The sequence below is a fragment of the Calonectris borealis genome, chromosome 30 (genome assembly GCF_964195595.1).
Source record: "Calonectris borealis chromosome 30, bCalBor7.hap1.2, whole genome shotgun sequence".
Classification (NCBI taxonomy): Eukaryota; Metazoa; Chordata; class Aves; order Procellariiformes; family Procellariidae; genus Calonectris; species Calonectris borealis.
In genome coordinates, this window is record NC_134341.1 from 1742388 (window position 1) to 1758637 (window position 16250).

Consider the following 16250-nt stretch of genomic DNA (forward strand, 5'->3'; position numbering starts at 1 on the left):
CCGCCTCCCATTGGGCGGTGGGCCTGAGCGACGCGGTCTCATTGGCGGCGCCCCGCCGCTCCGCCCGCGCTACTGCCGCCGGTTGGCCGCGAAGGGCGAGGTCCCGCCTCCGCGCCTCACGGATTGGGCGAGGCCGCCGCGGCCCCGCCCTGCTCCGCTTTTCCCGCTTCGGCCCGGAGACTCCCCGGCGCTCCTCCGATTGGCTCCCTCGCTGGCGGTCCCGCCTCGCGCCTCCCTCTCATTGGCTAGCGACGCGGCGCCGCCGTTCCCATTGGCGGGCGCGGCCGTCGCTCAGCGCTGCCCGGCGGCGGGCCCGGCGGAGGTCGGCGAGCGCGGCGCGGCGGGCGGCAGCAGCAGGGCGCGGCGGCGCCGCGGCGGCGAGTCCCGGCGGCGGCGAGGAGGGGCCGCCCGCCCGCCGGCGCCCAAGGTGGACCTAGCTCGGCGCATGCGCAACGCGGGGCGCGGGGGGGGGAGGGGCGGACGGACGCATGCGCGGAGCGCGGCCGGCGGCGCCTGCGCGCTGCGGGCGGTTTTGGCGGGCGGAGCGCGGAGCGGCGGCGGCTCGGAGGGGCGGCCAGACCGCGGCGGACGGGCCCGCGCCGGAGCCGCTCCCCGCCCAGGTAGCGGCGGCGGGCGGCGGATGAATGGGGGGCAGGGCGGGGGCGGGCCCCGCCGGCGGGATGGGCAGGCGCGCCGGCCAATGGCGGCGGCGGGGGGCGGGGGCGAGCGGCGCCCCGCTCGGCCAATGGCGGCGGCGGAGGGGTGGGACGGCGCGGGGAGTGACGGCAGGCTGGGCCAACGGCCGCGGGGGGGAGGCGGGGCGGAGCGGTGGCGAGCGGCGGCGCGCTCAGCCAATGCGCGAGCGGACGCAGCGGCGCCGCCGGCCAATGGGGAGAGGTGGCGCGCTGCTCGCCCCGCCCCCGCGGCCCGGTCCTCTGTGCAGCGCCGAGCACCGGGACCGGGCCGGGCCTCCGCCGCCCCCGGGACCGGCCCGGTCCCGGGACAAGCCAGTCCGAACCAAACCGGCTCTTTTTTGCCTCAAAACATCTCTTTTTTGCTTCAAAACGGCGGTTTTTGCCTCAAAACGCCTCTTTTTTGCCTCAAAATAGCACTTTTTGCCTCAAAACGGCGCTTTTCTTTTGTTCCTCCAGGACTCCCACACGCGGCTTTAGGGATGCGACACCGCGGGGCTCCGTTTCCATCCCTTTTACACCAAAACCCGCCCTTTTTACCCCCAAAACTGCTCCTTTTACTCCCAAACCCATCCCTTTTACACCCAAAACCTCCTCTTTTACACCCAAACCCGCCGCCGGTAAATCACGCCGGTTTGGGCTTTCGCGGCCCAGCCCTGTCAGGAAACACCGCCCGGGGAACGGGGAGGATGAGGAACTTCTGGCTCCATTGGTTTTTTTAGGGCTGAATTTAAAAAAAAAAAACGCTAAACCCAAGACTTAAAAAAACCCCCACATTTTGGCTGTGTGCCTTAAAACCTGGGTTTTTTTTAAACCCCGGAGGTTTTAGCTTGTGGGGCTTTGCTGTTAAGCAGCAAACTCACCCCAAAACAGTCAGGGGGAGTGCGAGGTTTCCCCCTCTTTTTTCCCCTCTCACCCCTTTTTAATTCGTCTTTAAACCCCCTAAAAAAGGGGTGAGATTTTTATCGCCGTGTTATAAATTGGTGGAAAAATGGGCTTTTCCACCAAAGCATTTCCCTGTGCCTAAACCCCCATTGTTTTTTAGGGATTTTAACCCAAATTACATTTCCCTGTGCCTAAATCCCTACCGTTTTTAGGGGTTTTAACCCAAATAGCGCTGGGAGGCGCCTGCTCCTTCGCCGCCATCTCCTCTTCTTATGGATTTGGGGGGCGATGGGTGGCAGGGGGGTCCCCAATAACCCCCCTGTCCCCCCCCACCCAGGACCCGTGGGCGCTGCGCTATGGGCAAGAGGAGCAAGCGGCCAGCCGACAGCTCGTCCTCGGGAGACGAGGAGGAGTATGTGGTGGAGAAGGTGCTGGACCGGCGCGTGGTGAAGGGCCAGGCCGAGTACCTGCTCAAGTGGAAGGGCTTCTCCGAGTAAGTACCGCCGGGGACGGGGGACGGTGACGATGATGATGACGATGACGGTTATTTGGTGACAGGGAACACAACACTTGGGAGCCGGAGAAGAACCTGGATTGCCCGGAGTTGATCTCGGAGTTTATGAGAAAGTATAAGAAGATGAAGGAGGGTGACGGGAACAAACCGCGGGAGAAGGCGGAGAGCGCCAAGAGGAAAGGAGGGCTGCCCGCCGGCGGGGAGGACGTCAAGGCCAAGAAGAAAAGGGAGGTGAGGGGGGGACCTCACCATGGGGATGGGCACCCAGGGATGGGGATGGGCACCCAGGGGTGAGGAGAGGCACCCAGGGATGAGGACAGGCACCCAGGGATGGGGATGAGCACCCAGGGGTGAGGAGAGGCACCCAGAGATGGGGACGGGCACCCAGGGATGGGGACGGGCACCCAGGGATGAGGACAGGCACCCAGCATCCCAGGGATGGGGACGGGCACCCAGGGATGAGGACAGGCACCCAGGGATGAGGACAGACACCCAGCATCCCAGGGATGGGGACAGGCACCCAGGGATGGGGACAGGCACCCAGCCATGGGGACAGGCACCCAGCATCCCAGGGATGGGGACAGGCACCCAGGGATGGGGACAGGCACCCAGCATCCCAGGGATGGGGACGGGCACCCAGGGATGGGGACAGGCATCCAGCATCCCACGGATGAGGACAGGCACCCAGCCATGGGGACAGGCACCCAGCATCCCAGGGATGGGGACGGGCACCCATGGATAGGGACAGGCACCCAGGGATGGGGACAGGCACCCAGCATCCCCGTGATGGGGACAGGCACCCAGGGATGGGGACAGGCATCCAGCATCCCACGGATGAGGACAGGCACCCAGCCATGGGGACAGGCACCCAGGGATGGGGACGGGCACCCAGCATCCCAGGGATGGGGACGGGCACCCAGGGATGGGGACAGGCACCCAGGGATGGGGATGGGCACCCAGGGATGGGGACAGGCATCCAGCATCCCAGGGATGGGGACAGGCACCCAGGGATGGGGACAGGCACCCAGCATCCCCGTGATGGGGACAGGCACCCAGGGATGGGGACAGGCACCCAGGGATGGGGACAGGCACCCAGCATCCCAGGGATGGGGATGGGCACCCAGGGATGGGGACGGGCACCCAGGGATGAGGATAGGCACCCAGCATCCCAGGGATGGGGACGGGCACCCAGGGATGGGGACGGGCACCCAGCATCCCAGGGATGAGGACAGGCACCCAGGGATGGGGACGGGCACCCAGAGGTGAGGAGAGGCACCCAGGGATGGGGACGGGCACCTAGGGATGAGGAGAGGCACCCAGCCATGCGGACCGGCACCCAGCATCCCCGTGATGGGGACAGGCACCCAGGGATGGGGACAGGCACCCAGGGATGGGGACAGGCACCCGACGTCCCCACGATGGGGACGGGCACCCAGCCGTCGTTACAGATTTACGCACGCTGGCCACCGTAACAGGGTCCAACCCTGGGATCCCGCCGGTTAATGTCATCTCCGAGGGAAGGTTCCCAATTCCTCTGGGATTAGTTCTCGGCTGCCAGCTCGAGCTGGGTGCCTCCGGGTGACCCCAGATTGTGCCCCCCAGTTGTACCCGCACCACCCAGCACCCGACCCCCTTAATTCTGGTCGGTGGTCTTTTGATTTCTTCCTGGTTTTCACCGTCGCTGGGCTGGCCGCCTTCTGAGGTGACCTCATTCTCTTGGAATTGTTTCCTTGGTCCTTATCTCCCTTGTCCCGCTCCCATCTGCCGGATCCGGCGAGTTCGGGGTTTGCAGCGTTGGTTTTATCGCGCAGTTTACGCTCGGGCAGCTCCGGCGGCCGGAGGCTCCCGCTGCCGGCGCGGGGCGAGGCTGATGGGGGGAGGAACACGGATAATGGGGTTTCTTCTGTACCACCACGGGGACGGGCACCCGGTGTCACCCCGGTTGGGCTGGGCACCCAGGAAGGGGGACAGGCACCCAGTGTCACCACAGTTGAGACGGGCACCGAGGGAGGGAGACAGGCACCCAGCGTCACCACGGTTGGGACGGGCACCCAGGGAGGGGAACAGGCACCCAGCGTCACCCCGGTTGGGATGGGCACCCAGGAAGGGGGACAGGCACCCAGTGTCACCACGGTTGAGACGGGCACCCAGGGAGGGGGACGGGCACCCAGCGTCACCCCGGTTGGGCTGGGCACCCAGGGGGGGGGACAGGCACCCAGTGTCACCACGGTTGGGATGGGCACCCAGGGAGGGGGACAGGCACCCAGCGTCACCACGGTTGAGACGGGCACCCAGGGAGGGGGACAGGCACCCAGTGTCACCACAGTTGAGACGGGCACCCAGGGAGGGGGACAGGCACCCAGCGTCACCCCGGTTGGGATGGGCACCCAGGAAGGGGGACAGGCACCCAGTGTCACCACGGTTGAGACGGGCACCCAGGGAGGGGGACGGGCACCCAGCGTCACCCCGGTTGGGCTGGGCACCCAGGGGGGGGGACAGGCACCCAGTGTCACCACGGTTGGGATGGGCACCCAGGGAGGGGGACAGGCACCCAGTGTCACCACGGTTGAGACGGGCACCCAGGGAGGGGGACAGGCACCCAGTGTCACCACGGTTGGGACAGGCACCCAGGGAGGGGGACAGGCACCCAGCGTCACCACGGTTGAGACGGGCACCCAGGGAGGGGGACAGGCACCCAGCGTCACCCTGGTTGGGATGGGCACCCAGGAAGGGGGACAGGCACCCAGTGTCACCACGGTTGGGACGGGCACCCAGGGAGGGGGACAGGCAACCCAGTGTCACCACGGTTGGGACAGGCACCCAGCGTCACCACGGTTGGGACGGGCACACAGGGAGGGGGACAGGCACCCAGTGTCCCCACGGTTGGGACAGGCACCCAGTGTCACCACGGTTGGGACGGGCACCCAGGGAGGGGGACAGGCACCCAGTGTCACCACAGTTGGGACGGGCACCCAGCCATGGGGACAAGCACCCAGCGTCCCCGTGATGGGGACAGGCAGCTTGCGTCTCCACCACAGGGATGGGCACCCAGTGTCACAACAGTTGGGATGGGCACCCAGGGATGGGGACAGGCACCCAGTGTCACAACAGTTGGGACAGGCACCCAGGGGTGGGGACAGGCACCCAGTGTCACGACAGTTGGGACAGGCACCCAGGGGTGGGGACGGGCACCCAGTGTCACTATGGCTGGGACAGGCACCCAAGGATGGGGACAGGCACCCAGCATCCCCACCATGTGGACAGGAACCCAGCCATGGGGACAGCCACCCAGCGTCCTTGTGATGGGGACAGGCACCCAGGGGTGGGGACGGGCACCCAGTGTCACTATGGCTGGGACAGGCACCCAAGGATGGGGACAGGCACCCAGCATCCCCACCATGTGGACAGGAACCCAGCCATGGGGACAGCCACCCAGCGTCCTTGTGATGGGGACAGGCACCCAGGGGTGGGGACGGGCACCCCGTGTCACCACGGTTGGGACGGGCACCCAGGGATGGGGATGGGCACCTGGTGATGGGGATGGGCGCCCAGTGCCACCACGATGGGGACGTGCACCCAGTGCCACCGCGAAGGACCAGCACCAGCCTGAGGAGGGTGCCCCCAACCTCCAACTGTCACAAACCGGGGCTCCCCACCCCAAGCGTACCTGCACCACCTCACCCCCCCCAAAATCCCCTTTTTTCCCCCCAAATCTGCAGAGCAACGACATCGCCCGAGGCTTCGAGCGGGGGCTGGAGCCCGAGAAGATCATCGGTGCCACCGACTCCTGCGGGGACCTCATGTTCCTGATGAAGTGGTGAGCCGTGTCCCCGAGGGGGGTGACCACCCCTCTCTGTGTGTGTGTGTGTCCCCCCCAGCATCCCCCTGACCCCCCTTATTTTTCTGTGTCCCCCCAGGAAGGACACGGACGAAGCCGACCTGGTGCTGGCGAAGGAGGCGAACCTCAAGTGTCCCCAAATTGTCATCGCTTTCTACGAGGAGCGCCTGACCTGGCACGCCTACCCCGAGGACACGGACAGCAAAGAGCGCGAGACCCCCAGGAGCTAAGGCGCCCCCCCCCCTGTACATAGCCCCCCCCAAATCATCTCGTGTCCCCAGGGATCACCCTACCCCTCCCCGCAGCCCCCCTGGGGACAGGGGAGGGGACAGTCCTGCCCCGGGGGGGGAGAGGGGAGCATTGTGTGTGTGTCCCCCCCCCTCCTCCTCGGGGGGTGTCTGAAGGGGGGGCACCCCCCACCCTGCATCCCCCCCTCGCCCCCCAGAGAAGGGGGTGGGGCAGGTTTTGGGGAGGCTCAGCCCCGTTTTTTTGCTGTTTTTCTAAGGTCGGTGTTTTTAGCCGGGGCCCCCCCGGGGTGTCCCCGTGTCCGTCCCCCCCCCCGGGGTGTCCCTGTGTCTGTCGTCCCCCCCCCCAGTATTTCCTTCCAATAAACGGTCACTTTTCAGGAGCTGCCGCTTCGTCCTGGGGGCGGGGGCGGGTTGGGGCAACTGGGGGCCTCCCAGTATGGCCCAGTTCACCCCCACTGCTGGGTCAGGGTGGGACCCCCACCTCGGATAGGGAACCCCCCATTTCGGGGGGACCCAGGAGTGCCACCCCCCCAACCCCAATAACAGGGGGGCGGGGCCCAGCTCCGCCCCGCCCCCGGGCTGTGCCTCTGGCGCCACCTGGTGGGCGCGACGCGGCACTGCAGCCCGGGCAACGGGGGGCGGGGAAACACGGGGGGCGGGGCACCCGCTGCCTGGGGACCTTTGTGGGCGGAGCAAGGGGTGTCCCCGGGGGGTGGGCGGGGTCCCGGGGGGGGTTTGGGGACACCCCGGGGACACGCCCCCCGCCGCGGCGCCCCCGCCCGCCCCCGCTAGGGGTCGCCCTTGTGCCGCCGAAGCTCCGCGCGGCACCGCCCCCCGCCGCTGGGGAGGGAGGGGTCAGGGAGGGGCGGGGCGCGGGGAGGACACGCCTCCTTCTGCCGCGCGGCCCGGCCCTGTGGGGTCACGACCCCCGACTCCCCCCCCCCAAGCGCCCCGATGTTCCCACGCGTGTGCGCGCCCCCGTGCCGCCCCACGGGGGGGGGGGGGGCGGGGGGAGGAGGAGTAGTTTTCCCGCCGCAAGGCACGATGGGAAACTCCGCGCGCCGCCCCGTGATGCAGCGCGGCCCCGCGCAGACAAAGGGACTGGCCCCGCCCACTGCGCGGGGCACGCCGGGAAGGCGGCGAAGGGGGCGGGCCCCGCCGGACTCCAGCTCCCGGCAGGCATTGCGCACGGGGTCGGGGGTGGAGGGGCGGGGCCGGGTCAGGGGTCAAGGGGCGGGGCGGGCGGGCGGCAGCGCGGCCGGAGAGGCCCGGCGCGGCGCACAGGTAGGCCCGGGGGGGGGGGGGGCGCGTGACGTTATATGACGTCGCGTGACGTCGTTAGGGGACTTGGGGGGGCTGGGGGAGGAGGGGAGTGATGGTGGGGGGCGATTGGGGGGGGTAGGGCCGGGCCGGGGGGCAGTGAGGGACCCCTGGGGCGGTTAGGCCTGGGCTTGGGGGGCCCGCGAGGGGGAAGGGCCGGGGCTGGGGGGCAGTTGGGGGGCCCGGAGGGGGCAGTTGGGGGGCTCTGGGGGTGTACGGCTGCTCTGGGGGACAGTTGGGGGCCCTGGGGGCACGGGGCTGGGGTAGGGGAGCAGTTGGGGGGCCCTGGGGGGGCACTTGGGGGACCCTGGGGGCAGTTGGGGGACCCTGAGGGGTCTCTGGGGGTGTACGGCTGCTCTGTGGGGCAGTTGGGGGCCCAGGGGGCACGGGGCTGGGGTAGGGGGGCAGTTGGGGGGGCCCGGGGGGGTGCAGGGCTGTGCTCTGAGGTCGTTGGGGGTCCTGGGAGTGCAGGGGATGGGGCGGAGCGGAGACGGGGGCTCTTCCTTCCCCGTTTCAGATGCCGGGGGGGGGGGGGCAGGCCACCCCCTCACCTCCACCCCGGCCACGGGGCCTCCCCCCCGGGGCTGCCCTGTCACCGTCTCTCCTCTCCACAGGCACCAGGCGATGGCAGCATGGAGGAGAGCACGGCTGAGCCAGCGGAGACGGTGACAGAGCCGGTGGGTGAGCCGGTGCCAGCGGCGGAGGAGGAGGAGGAAGAGGAGGAGGAGGAGGAGGAGGAGGATGAAGATGACCTGGCGGGGCGGTTCCTGCAGCTGGAGCGGGAGCAGAGTGCGCTGCTGCGGGCGCTGCCGCCCTTCGGGGAGCCCGTCAGCCACGTCTACCACCCCCTCGACTACGCCTGGGAGCCCCACTGCGACTTCGTCCGCCGTTACTGCCGCACCCCCAAACGCGTCCTCTTCCTCGGCATGAACCCCGGCCCCTTCGGCATGGCGCAGACCGGGGTGCGGCACCGGGAGGGACCCTGGCGGGGAGGGAAACTGAGGCACGGACAAGGCTGGGATGGGGTTTGGCGTGTTGGCTGTGGGTGGGGCACGCCGTGGGTGCACCTCGTATGCCCCCGTGGAGCCAAAGGAGGGGGGAAATTGAGGCACGGGGGTGCTCGTGGGGTGCCAGGGAGTCCCAATCCATCCCTACAGAGCACCAGGTGAGGGAAACTGAGGCACGGGGCAGCCGGGTTGGCTATTTTGGGCTGACTGTTCCCCAGGGTCCCCCCAAATCCCTCCCCAATTCCCCAGGGAGGGGAAACCGGGGTCACAAGCCCGCCCTGACCCCCCTCCCCGTCTCGCAGGTCCCCTTCGGAGAAGCCTGGCACGTGCGGGAGTGGCTGCGGGTCGTCGGGGGGGTGAAGAAGCCGCCCTCGGAGCACCCCAAGCGCCCGGTGCTGGGCCTGACCTGCCGACGGGCGGAGGTGAGCGGTGCCCGTTTTTGGGGGCTGGTACGAACCCTCTGCCCAGACCCCCGTCTCTTTTTCCGTCACTGCTTCGTCCACAACCACTGTCCCCTCCTCTTCCTCGCTTCCAGCGGTCGGAACTTGCCCCCCACCGAGCTGCCCCCCACCCAACGCGACCGGTTAATGGGACTTTGCGACCGGGTGCTGGCGCGAGCCGTGGGGCTGCTGGGCGTGGGGCTGGTGGTGGGCGTGGGGCGTTACGCCGAGCGGCGGGCGCGGCGCGCCTTGGCGGCCGCCGGCCTCACCGTTCGCGTCGAGGGGTTACCCCATCCCTCACCCCGAAATCCCCGCGCCAACCGGGGTTGGGAGGAACTGGCTAAGGCGCGATTGGGAGAACTGGGGGTGCTGGAGTTGTTGGAGGAGGAGGGGGGGGGCGGCGGGGAGGTGAGGGGGGGGTTGGGAGGCGGAGGGGAGGTGGATCTGTGCCTCAGTTTCCCCCGTTGAGGGAAAGGCTGGGGTTTGGGGGGAGCACTAATGGGTCTGTGCCTCAGTTTCCCCCGTTGAGGGCAAGGCTGGGGTTTTGCGGGGGGGGGGGGTGTTTAATGGGTCCGTGCCTCAGTTTCCCCAGTTGGGAGCTGGTTTGGGGCACCTTTAGGAGGTGGAGGACGGATCCGTGCCTCAGTTTCCCCTGCTGAGAGCAAAGCGGGGTCCCATCTTGCGGAAATTGGGGACTGATCCCCCACCTCGTGCCTCAGTTTCCCCTTCCTACGGGGTGGACCCCACCCCAAGGGCTAATTCTGCCGGGGGAGCCAACCAGCAGCCTCCAGTCTCCCCAGTTTAACCAGTTTAACACTAAACAGGCTCTCAGGGCGGGGTGAGATGCCGCATCCCATGGGTGGTGCTGGCCGTGCCCCCGTGCCTCAGTTTCCCCTGTGAGCCTCGGGCTTGACTCCCCCCCCCCGCCCCGAGTTTTGGGGCTCCTCACCCTTTTATTTCCCCTAAAATCCCCCATTTTGGGTTTTTTAGGGGTTTTTTAAGCTATTGAACCCAAGGGGTCAGTGGCCCTGCTCGCTCTTGGCAGGGGAAACTGAGGCACGGGTGCGTCCCCTGGGAGCGGGTGACAAGGGGGGGGCGATAAGGGGCTCCCCGGGGTGCTCGGTCGCATGTCCCATGTGTCCCCCCCCGTGCCTCAGTTTCCCCTGTTGGCAATAAACGCTGCGTCCTGCGGGGCCGGGGCCTCCGCGTCGTCCTTTGGGTGGGGGGTCACCACCGTTGGGGGGTCTCTTGGGTGGTCCCCGCTGCCCATGGGTTTGGGGGTGCAGGTGAGAGGGGTTAACCAGATTTGGGGGTGCAAGGTGGGGGTACACCTCAGTTTGGGGGTGCATGTGGGGGTAGAGACTGATTTGGGGGTGCAGGTGGGGGATTAACCAGATTTGGGGGTGCAGGGTGGGTGTACACCCAGATTTGGGGATGCAGGGTGGGGATACACCTCGTTTTGGGGGTGCAGATTGGGGGTTTAACTGGATTTAGGGGTGCAGGGTGGGGGTAGACACTGATTTGGGGGTGCAGATGGGGGATTAAGCAGATTTGGGGGTGCAGGTTGGGGGGTTAGCCAGATTTGGGGGTAGAGGGTGGGGGTACGCCTCAGTTTGGGGATGCAGATGGGGAGGATTAACCAGATTTGGGAGTGCGGGGTGGGGGTACACCTCAGTTTGGGGATGCAGGTTGGGGGGTTAACCAGATGTGGGGGTACACTGCGGTTTGGGGGTGCAGATGGGGGGGGTTAACCAGATTTGGGGGTGCAGGGTGGGGGTATAACCCACCTTCCCCCCAAAGACTGATTTCACCCACATGGGGTGTTTTGGGGGGGCTCCCTGGGCTCGCCCCAGACACCCCCCCGCAGTCCCGATGCCCCCCAAAGCTGACAGAGACCCCAGGCGTCTGGGGAGATGCTGGGGGGGGGGGACAGGGACGCTGCATCCAGTGGGGTGCAGGGAGACCCCCCCCATCCCGCACCCCCCCAGTGCCCCCCCAAGCCCCCCCCCGTCCTCCGAAGGGCCCGGGGGGGCCCCGTCATACCGAGGGGACGTCCCTGTCCCCCAGCTTGTGGCAAGGGGGGGCTGAATTTCTGGTCCGTCCCCCCCCGCCCCGAGGGGCCTGTCCCCAGCTGCCACCAACCAGCCCGGCCCTGACTAATGACGACACGTAATTAATTGGGCCCTTAATGAATCAGCGGCTTTACGGTAAGAGCCCGGAGATGGGGGGGCTGGGGGGGGGGGACACGGAGGGTCCCCAGGGGCAGCCGTGGGGCTGGGAAGGGGATTTGCAGCGCGGGGGGGTGGAATTTGCCGCTTTTTGCAACGATTCTCATGGTTTTTCCCCATTTCTGGGCCCCCGGGGCCCCCCCCCAAACCCCTGCCCTGGGTGCCCCCCATTCCCCCCCACCCCAATTCCCCCCCTCCCATTTTCTCCTCCATTCCCCCCCCAATTCCCCCCCCAACTCCCCCCCCATTTGTCCCCCCCCTTCCTCCCCACCCCAATTCCCCCCACCCCATTTGTCCTCCCACTCCCCCCTCCATTTGCCCCCCTAATTCCCCCCCATTTGCCCCCTCACATTTTTGCCCCCCATCTCCCCCCCATTTGCCCCCCTATTTACCCCCCTCTCATTTGCCCCCCACCCCATTTCCCCCAACTCCCCCCATTCCCATTCCCCACCCCCCCATTTCCCCCCCCCCCCCAATTCCCCCCATTCCCATCCCCCCTCCCCATTCCCAGCTCCCAGGGGACCCCCATCCCAGCCCCCCCCCCCCCCCCCCCCAATCCCTGATTTAAGCCCCCGGTGACAGTTTTACGTCCCCACGCCGCCCGCCGCCGCCCCGGCAGCCTCTCCCCGCGCTCGCCGCCCGAGCCGGCGTTCCGGAGGCCGGGAGCAGCCGCCGGCACTAAATCCCGCTGCCACTTGAGAACTAAAAGTTCCCAATAAATAATTTTTTTACAGGGAACGGGGTCCCGCCGTTCCGGAGGGTCGGATGCCGCCGTATTTCAAGGCGCTTGTCGCGTTCGGCTGCCGCTGCGGGGACGCGGAGGGAGCGCACGGATTTTGGAGTTGGGAATGGGGGACGGTGTTGGGAAGGGAAGGGGATCCCGGCTGGCACCCCAACATGGGGGGTGGGGGGCACTGCCTGGGGGTGGGAGGGACGGGGTGGGAGGGATGGGATGGGACAGGGAAGGAGGGATGGGATGGGATGGGAGGGAAGGGATGGGATGAGGCAGGGAAGGAAGGATGGGATGGAGGGGTGGGATGAGGGAGGGATGGGAGGGAGACATGGGATGAGGCAGGGATGGAGCGATGGGAAGGAGGAATGGGATGAGGGAGGGAGGGATGGAAAAAGGGATGGATAGACAGGAGGGATGGAGGGATGGGATGAGGCAGGGAGGAAGGGATGGGATGGAGGGATGGGATGAGGCAGGGAAGGAGGGATGGGATGGAGGGATGGGATGAGGCAGGGAGGAAGGGATGGGATGGAGGGATGGGATGAGGCAGGGAGGAAGGGATGGGCTGGAGGGATGGGATGGAAGGAGGGAGGGATGGAAAAAGGGATGGATAGACAGGAGGGATGGAGGGATGGGATGAGGCTGGGAAGGAGGGATGGGAGGGCGGGAGGGAAGGGATGGGATGAGGCAGGGAAGGAGGGATGGGATGAGGCTGGGAAGGAGACAGGGATGGAGGGGTGGGAGGGAGGGATGAGATGGAAGGAGAGAGGGATGGATAAAGAGATGGATAAGCAGGAGGGATGGGGAGATGGGAGGGATGGGATGAGGCAGGGAAGGAGGGATGGGAGGGAGGGATGGGATGGAAGGATGAAGCAGGGAAGGAGGGATGGGATGCAGGGGGGAGGGAGGGGATGGAGGGAGGGAGGGAAGAAGGAATGGAGGGATGGGATGGAAGGATGAGGCAGGGAAGGAGGGATGGGATGAGGCTGGGAAGGAGGGAGGAATGAGGCAGGGAAGGAAGGAAGGAAGGATGGAGGGATGGAAGGAGGAAGGGATGGAAAAAGGGATGGCTGCGTGGGGGCAGGGACGGGGTGTCTCGGCAGGTCCCGCGTCCGTCTGTCCGCGCGCGGGAGCAGCCGTCCGTGTTTCCTCAAGCGTCGCCACCCGGGAGGTCGGCGTGGGAAAGGGCACGACCGATGGCTCTTCCCGGTGTTCCCATCTCGGATTTGGGGAGAAAAGGGGCGAAAAAGGGGCCTCGGCCCCGGGAGCTTTTAATTTGGGTTTAATTACGGAGGTTTGAGTTGATTTGAGATGAAACGGGGGCGGGTTCGTCCTCAGCCGTCCAACGGGGACCATGAGTGTGGGACAGACGGACGGACAGATAAAGAGATGCCGAGACAGAGAGAAAGGGGGAGCCGGGGCGGGGGAGCGGATGCTCCGCCGGGACACGGGGATAATCCGGAAGATGGAAAGAGAAACGCCGGGAGAGGCAGAACCAGCTGGCCGGACAGACGGACGGAGCAGATACCGCCCCGGGCTCTGCCGGCGCAGCGCGCTCACTGCCGGGGTTTGGGTTAAAAAACCCCTTTTTTCTTTTCCTTTTTGCTACCTACCGGACATTCCCGGTGGGAAACAGCTGGTTTGTTCCCTTTTTTTCCCCTCATTCCTGGGATCCCTTTGGACGGAGCCGGGGCTGCGTCTGCTCGGCCCCCTGCGGGGCGGGTTACGGGGTTTTTATTGAATTGCTTTAAATAAAATTAAAAAAAAAAGGAGAAGAGAGGAATTAAGGGAAGCGAAAGGCTCGGGATTCATCCCTGGGAATAAATGGGCACCTCCGGCTCTCGCTCTTCCTCCTCCTCCTCCTCCTCTTCCCGCGGCCGAGCCATGTGAAAAGCTCCGGGTAATTTACGGCCCTTCCCGGGGAACCTTCGGGGGCGGCTGGGTTCTCCCGCGATATTTATGGGGCTGGGGGGGCTGGGGGTCTGCGACCCCGGGCCCGGGGGGTGTTCTCCTATAGGTACCACGAACACCCCGTGAGGAGCACGTAGGTGCCCTATAGGTACCATAAACACCCCGTGAAGACCACATAGGTGCCCTATAGGTACCATAAACACCCTGTGAGGAGTACATAGGTGCCCTATAGGTACCATAAACACCCCGTGAGGACCACGTAGGTGCCCTATAGGTACCATAAACACCCTGTGAGGAGTACGCAGGTGCCCTATAGGTACCAGGAACACCCTGTGAGGAGCAAGTAAGTGCCCTATAGGTACCAGGAACACCCTGTGAGGAGCAAGTAAGTGCCCTATAGGTACCAGGAACACCCTGTGAGGAGCAAGTAAGTGCCCTATAGGTACCAGGAACACCCCGTGAGGAGCAAGTAAGTGCCCTATAGGTACCAGGAACACCCTGTGAGGAGCAAGTAAGTGCCCTATAGGTACCAGGAACACCCTGTGAGGACCATGTAGGTGCCCTATAGGTACCGCAAACACCCTGTGAGGACCACGTGGGTGCCCTATAGGTACCATAAACGCCCTGTGAGGAGCACATAGGTGCCCTATAGGTACCGCAAACACCCCTCCTACCCTGCAGGTACCATGCATCACCCCAGGGACACCCCGATGTACACACCCAGTGATACTCAGCGGGTACCCCACAGTGAGCCCCTAAAACACCCTGCAGTACCTGTGGGACCCCATGAGCCCCCCCCAGCTCCCTGCCTCAGTTTCCCCTCCGCAGCAGCAGGCGCAGGGGCCGCGTCCTGAGGCCGCCGGCGTTTGGGGAGGAAGCGAAGACGAAGGGCGAAGCCGATCGAAAACGAAGGGGAAATCTTTAATCGGGGCGAATGCAATCCCTGCGGCTGGAGCTGGGCCAGGGCAGCGGTTAACGGCCCCCCCGCTCCAATTCCATCCCCCCCCGGCTCGGCCTCCCCTTCCTCCCGTGCTCCCACCTGCTCCCGGACGGGAATTGCTGGTGAATCCCAGGAGCGACGCCTCCTCCTTCCCTCCAGTCTTTCCTCCATCCCTCCCCCTGTCCTTCCATCCCTCCTTCCTTCCCTCCTGCCCTCCCTCTTCCTCTCCATCCCTCCATCCCTCCCTCCCCCCTCCATCCCTCCCTCCTTCCTCCCCTCCATCCCTCCCTCCCCCCCTCCATCCCTCCCTCCTTGCTTCCTTCCGTCCTTCCCTCCCTTTTTCCTTCCTTCCGGCGTCGGGGCACTGGGCCGAACTGGGAAGCTCTGGGCCGAACTGGGAGGCACTGGGCTGCCCGCGGCCGCCGGAGCCGGTTGTGCGGAGCGGCGGGGCTGGAGCCGGCTCTGCGGGGAGAGGCCGCTAGAGAGAGGCAGAGAGCTGCGGCGGCACCCCGGCCCCGCACCCCGGCCCCGCACCGCGGCCCCGCACCCCGGCCCCGGCCCCGCACCCCGGCCCCGGCCCCGCACCCCGGCCCCGCACCCCGGCCCCGGCCCCGCACCCCGGCCCCGCACCGCGGCCCCGGCCCCGCACCTCGGCCCCGCACCCCGGCCCCGCACCCCAGCCCCGGCCCCGCATCCCGGCCCCGCACCCCGGCCCCGCACCGCGGCCCCGGCCCCGCACCCCGGCCCCGCACCCCAGCCCCGCACCTCGGCCCCGCACCCCGGCCCCGCACCCCGGCCCCGCACCGCGGCCCCGGCCCGGCCAAGGGGGTCGCCGGAGCCGGGGTTTTGCTGCTGGACAGGGATGTGCGGGACTGGAACATGCGGGACTGGAACATGCGGGACTGGGATATGCGGGACTGGGATATGCAGGATTGGGATGCTGCTGGACTGGGATGCTGCTGGACTGGCACGTGCGGGACTGGGATGCTGCTGGACAGGGATGTGCAGGACTGGGATGTGCGGAACGGGGATGCTGCTGGACTGGGATGCTGCTGGACTGGGATGTGCAGGACTGGGATGTGCAGGACTGGGATGCTGCTGGACTGGGATGTGCAGGACTGGGATGCTGCTGGACTGGGATGCTGCTGGACTGGGATGTGTCGGACTGAGATGTGCGGGACTGAGATGAGCAGGACTGGGATGCTGCTAGACTGGGATTTGTCAGACTGGGATGTGCGGGACTGGGATGCTGCTGGACAGGGATGTGCGGGACTGGGATGTGCAGGATTGGGATGCTGCTGGACTGGGATGTGTGGGACTGGGATGCTGCTGGACCGGGATGTGCGGGACTGGGATGCTGCTGGACTGGGACACTGCTGGACTGGGATGTGCAGGACTGGGATGCCGCTGGACTGGGATGCTGCTGGACTGGGATGTGCGGGACTGGGATGTGCGGGACTGGGATATGTGAGACTGGGATGCTGCTGGACTGGGATT

General features: G+C 66.7%; 2 protein-coding genes across 2 annotated transcripts; both read left to right on the forward strand.

Annotated features, from left to right (window-relative positions):
* The first annotated feature begins 488 nt into the window (after positions 1–488).
* On the forward strand, positions 489–6554 carry CBX5 (chromobox 5). The gene is given in 6 exon segments (XM_075133906.1): positions 489–539; positions 541–620; positions 1915–2070; positions 2136–2322; positions 5811–5908; positions 6009–6554. Coding segments are annotated over 6 exon segments (723 nt in total). The 3' UTR covers positions 6160–6554.
* Positions 6555–7131: 577 nt separating this feature from the next.
* SMUG1 (single-strand-selective monofunctional uracil-DNA glycosylase 1) lies at positions 7132–10137 on the forward strand. The gene is given in 5 exon segments (XM_075133536.1): positions 7132–7212; positions 7215–7394; positions 7396–7461; positions 8112–8459; positions 8807–10137. Coding segments are annotated over 5 exon segments (1281 nt in total). The 3' UTR covers positions 9413–10137.
* The last annotated feature ends 6113 nt before the right edge of the window (positions 10138–16250 follow it).